Below are 5,135 nucleotides of genomic sequence, written 5' to 3' on the forward strand. Positions count from 1 at the left end.
GTACTTAATCTTCTGATGAGATGACTTCCAACAATCAGTGGTTAAACTGATTTTTGAGGCCGCTTTTGTAAGAGCTTTCAGTGTTTTTTTCTCATGCTCATATATCTTAAAACAATCTGCTTTGGTTGAAGTCCAGCATCGTGTGTAACATGGTGAAAGGGAAATGCCAAAAAAAAAAAAAAATGCACATGCAGTTACTTACAAAGATGCCAATAGTAATAAATGATATTTGAAATTCTCTCTAATAAATAAATGTTTTTTTTGTCACTTGTCACACTCTTATTCAATTTATCAAATGTCATTTTATGGTTATTTTAAATTATTTTTTTTCCACATGTCATTTTAAGAGTTTTTTATTTTATTAAATTCCACATAATAATTTAATATAATAATTACAATAAATGTAGTAACAAATGGATATTAGTTTCATTAATTAACTTACCTTTTAATTTCCGTTTAATTTCAGAATTCTCAAATTTAAAGTTTATTATTTTCTTTTATTTATTTGTTTAAATTTAAAAAAATAAAACCCATTTCTATTATAATAATTCAATATTTTTCTTATTTTCTTATAAATTCAAAGTTTTTATATATTGACCTTTATATTTAACTTTATTTTTTCTTTTTTTAATTTTTTAATTTTTAAAATTAACTTATGTAATACATGGATCTTACAACTAGTATATAACTAATAAGTGGCCAATATTATTTTAGAATAGTAATTTCTTTATTAGACGAAGGATGTATCTAAATTTTTTATATCTATAGTTAACTACTTATTTTGGGTTGATCTAGTGTCTAATTTTTGTCCATTTAAATAATCGACAATAACCAAAGGGCTTCTACAACCAAAAAATCAAATATGTTCCTTACAATATAAAGAGTTCTTGTTATGATTCTCTTTGCCTATGAATGTATGAAGGACTAAGAAAATAGACTGGTGATTGAAGGGAAGCATACGGAAAGATAGGTTTCACTTGTTTTTTCATTTGTTATGTATCTATTATATTTTGATAAATAAGTTATATATATATATATATATATATATATATATATATATATATATATATATATATATATATATATATATATATATATATATATATATATATATATATATATATAGTAACTCTATTCTTTGCTTGAAATTTTACTATCTGAGGGAATAATTACTTGGGGAGGATTCAATCCTTTAAGTGGCTTTTGTGGGCACCACAAATCCACTCCATGTTTCTATTTAAATAATTAACAGATGGAAGCAAGAGGACTTAAAAAAAAAAAACAAAGATGGCAAACTCAAGGTCTAGCTCTAATCCACATGTCACATTGGAAGTTAGAGAAGAAAACCCATACACATACCCATCACATGTTTGTGCTCCCCATTTTGTTACATTTAAGCTGAGTGATAGGGATGAGTATGGTGTTTGGAAAACACAGATGTTATGCCTGTTAGAGAGTCATAGTGTGTCAGGTTTCATAGATGGAACACTCGTAAGCCCTGATGAAGCCAGTAGTAGTAGTAGTGTTTCCGGGAAAGAGAAAGTGGTTGACCATCAGACTCATCAGAAGCTGTGGAGAAGATCAGATTCCCTGGTGAAGGGTTGGATTCTTGGTTCCCTGTCTAAAGAAACACTTGTGTATATTGTGAATCGTCTCACAGGAAAACTCCATCAAGATGATTTCAGTGCAAAAGATGTTTGGGATGAACTACAGACTATGTATGCTCCTGCTGTTGTTCCAAAACTGCATGTTGTTGAAGGTACAATCCAGCTCTTGTTTGCTAATCGATCGTTTGTTTGGGTTGGTGATTTAGATAAGGATACCACTACTTATACAGTAAAATATGTATATAGCACTTGTTTAAACAAGATACAAAGTATACAAAACGGATAAAATTGTACATACAAACAAGGTGTTTTTTTCATCATCCTTCAAAATTCCTAACGTTTAGATTACATTCCACTATATCAGATCACATATTTTGTATCTTGTAGTTTTTTACCTTCACAAAAAATTTATGCAAATATAGATACACTACAAGATCAAGACAGAGTATTGGCTCTCCAGAGATTGTACCATTCTACTCGACATGGAATTTGGCACTGGGTCGAAGAAATATTGTGGGATGGAAGGGTTACAGTGATAGACAAAATAACGAATAATGGCAACACTGCGCTTCATGTAGCAGTCGGTACTTCCAAGAAGCTGGAATTCCTAGAGAAATTGTTGGAAAAGATACCGGAGAACACACAACTCATGGATCTAAGAAATTCAGATGGAAGCACACCACTTCATGTTGCTGCTATTATTGGCAACACAGAAGCTGTTGGCATATTGGTGGCAAGAAACCCAGAGTTGTTGTTGGCCAAAGACAAAAAGGATCTGACACCACTAGCCTTGGCTCTTTCTAATATGCACACAGATACAGCCCGACATCTGCTGCAACACATCAATAATACTGATGATACTCAGAAGGATGCTCTGTTTTCTGGCACAACTGGCGATGGCCTTCTAGTTACTGTTATCTCCTCCAAAGATTTCCGTAAGTGTGGACTGGACTCAAATTCCGGTAGTAAAAAATCTGCCCAGTTAATTGATACGGCTGACTTTGTAATATATGTAGACTTTGCAAGAAAACTGTTGAAGCATTACAAAACATTGCATAGTGATGCTGTGCTGATGTCTATAGCTGAAAATTTCCCAAGCAAAGTCAAAGATTTTGAAAGATATACAGGTTCGTTGTTTTTCTATCTTAATGGATCTGTCTGTTTGTTTACATTGTCAAATCATTTATAACGCTTCTCTACCAAACTTCCTGCACACCACTTTTTATATTGAAGGGACTGAAGAATTACTTGAGAGAGCAGACGGTTTTCCTCCATGGGTTTTGATTTTGATAATCCTCCCATTCATTTGCGGTAGGTCAGGAGTTTTTCTTTTCTTAAACTTTAAAGTTGTTGGTGGCACATTCTATTATAAATTAACATTTCATCCCATAATGCAGTGACTGGCTTCATCATTTGGCTTTTCATGAAGGTTCTTAACATGTTCGGTAAGATGATCAACAACAACTGTCATTGTATTACTAAAAGCAAAGAGAGAAAAAAAAAGGTCTATTTCATTATTTGAGATGCTCATTGGGGTCTATGTTGCAGTGCCTCCATTCATTAAAGAGAGAGTTCGAACTCATGATGATGCTATGAGACTGTTGGAGGAAGTATGTGAGTTGATAAGGCGAACAAATCACTCCAGCTGTTACCATAACTATTATACAACTCCTATTCTTGAAGCCACAAGACTAAATGCATATGAGGTTGTAGAGGAAATTGTGACTTGGTTCCCAAATGCAATTTGGTGTGCTAATGAAGATGGGCACAACTTTATTCTGTATGCTGCAATAAATCGTTCAGAAAAGGTTTACAACCTACTTTATCAGATGAGCGAACATAAGAATATATACCGGACACTCGAAGACTCTTCACGGAATAACCTGTTGCATCTAGCTGCAAGATTGGCTCCATCCAACAAATTAAATCTTATATCGGGGGCAGCTTTACAGATACAACACGAACTACAATGGTTTAAGGTATGAATCTAAAGACCATAAGTATTTATCAAGCATGTGTAACAATTAACATAATGTAATCTTGTAGGAAGTGGAAAAATTCATTTGTCCTCTAAGCATCAAACAAAAGAACTCTTTAAACGAAACACCACAAATGGTATTTACTAGAGAACACATGGAGTTGGTGATTGAGGGAGAAAAATGGATGAAGTCCACTGCAGAGTCCTACACGATTACAGCTGCATTAATCATCACCATTGTGTTTGCAGCAGCAATTACAGTGCCAGGAGGAAGCAATCAAGACACCGGGATACCAACTTTTACCAACAACACCGCCTTCATAATATTTGCAATATCAGATGCCATATCATTATTTGCAGCTGTTACGTCATTGTTAATGTTTTTGTCGATTCTTACCGCATGTTTTGCTGAGCAAGACTTTCTCTTCAAGTTGCCTACAAAGTTGATAATTGGTTTGGCCACCTTGTTCGTCTCAACAACAGCCATGATAGTAGCTTTTGGTGCAACATTGTACCTTGTGTTCGGCCAAAGAAACTGGAGGATTCTTATTCCAATAGCTGTCTTGACATGCCTACCAATCACTTCTTTTGTCACCCTGCAGTTCCCTCTCGTCTTAGACTTGATGAGTGCCACATATGGTCGTAGTATTTTTGGTCTTGGGGGTAGACGAATAATAATTTGATAATAAATTGGGAAATTAAGGATGAAATGTTAGTGGAAATTATGGAGTGCATTGTAATTATTAGTCGGTTATATTATTATTATCATTTATAGGGTAGCCAACATTATCTTTGTATTTGTAAAGGTAGCTTTTATAAATATGTCCAAAATAGTCTACGGCTACCCACCTTATATATGTTTGGATCTGTTTCAATAGGGGCCACAGAAGTCGCAAGCTTCTTTTTTGGTATCAGAGCGACATACCTGACATACCTGACCTAATGTCGTTGCCGTTATTTTTCCCTCCCCTCTCTTCTTAACCAATGATTCTCTCCTTCTCTTATCTTCTCCTATGGCAGAAAAACTTCATCCAACTATGATGATCACTAACATCATAAACTTCATCCCCCTTACCGCCCCCCTGGAGATGGAGAGTGGCACCCGGTCAAATTATTTAAAATACATTGTCGTGCCTTCCAAGTTCTCGATCACATTCAACCAATGACCAACTCCCCTACTCCTGCTGCAGCCGACGGGAAAGAGGCTCCTAAACCCATCGATAAAGAACTGTGGAAACATCTTGGCACCATAGTTTTATAGTGAATCTATAGCACTATTTCAAACTATCTTCTTCACACCATTCTCAAACCAAATTCCTTGGTGGCCCACGCATGGAAAGCTCTTGAAAATATTTTTCAAGACAATCAAAATGAACATGCTCTCTACCTTGAACACAAATTGGTTACAACAAAGCTTGCCAATTTTCCATATTGCTCTGCCTACTGCCAAGCCTTGAAGATGCTATCAGATCAATTATCTAATGTTGGTTCACCGATGTCAAACCAATGCCTTGTTTTACAACAGCTTAAGTTGGTGTTCATATTATGAG

General features: G+C 34.8%; 1 protein-coding gene across 1 annotated transcript; it reads left to right on the top strand.

Annotated features, from left to right (window-relative positions):
• Positions 1 to 1,261: 1,261 nt before the first annotated feature.
• Positions 1,262 to 4,438, top strand: LOC111877538 (ankyrin repeat-containing protein ITN1). Its single transcript, XM_023874058.3, has 7 exons — positions 1,262 to 1,759; positions 2,030 to 2,542; positions 2,624 to 2,734; positions 2,841 to 2,918; positions 3,005 to 3,052; positions 3,156 to 3,586; positions 3,654 to 4,438. Exons 1-7 carry the CDS (start codon positions 1,288 to 1,290, stop codon positions 4,266 to 4,268), a joined length of 2,268 nt encoding a protein of 755 aa, XP_023729826.1. The 5' UTR covers positions 1,262 to 1,287; the 3' UTR covers positions 4,269 to 4,438.
• The last annotated feature ends 697 nt before the right edge of the window (positions 4,439 to 5,135 follow it).

This window comes from Lactuca sativa, chromosome 7, assembly GCF_002870075.4.
Source record: "Lactuca sativa cultivar Salinas chromosome 7, Lsat_Salinas_v11, whole genome shotgun sequence".
Lineage (NCBI taxonomy): Eukaryota > Viridiplantae > Streptophyta > Magnoliopsida > Asterales > Asteraceae > Lactuca > Lactuca sativa.

Bases quoted from the DNA above. Each gene is read 5' to 3' on its own strand.
- LOC111877538 (XM_023874058.3), top strand. From the start codon at position 1,288: ATGGCAAACTCAAGGTCTAGCTCTAATCCACATGTCACATTGGAAGTT. The intron at 2,543-2,623 runs GTAAGTGTGGAC...TAATATATGTAG, and splicing joins TATCTCCTCCAAAGATTTCC to ACTTTGCAAGAAAACTGTTG. The intron at 2,735-2,840 runs GTTCGTTGTTTT...TTTATATTGAAG, and splicing joins AGATTTTGAAAGATATACAG to GGACTGAAGAATTACTTGAG.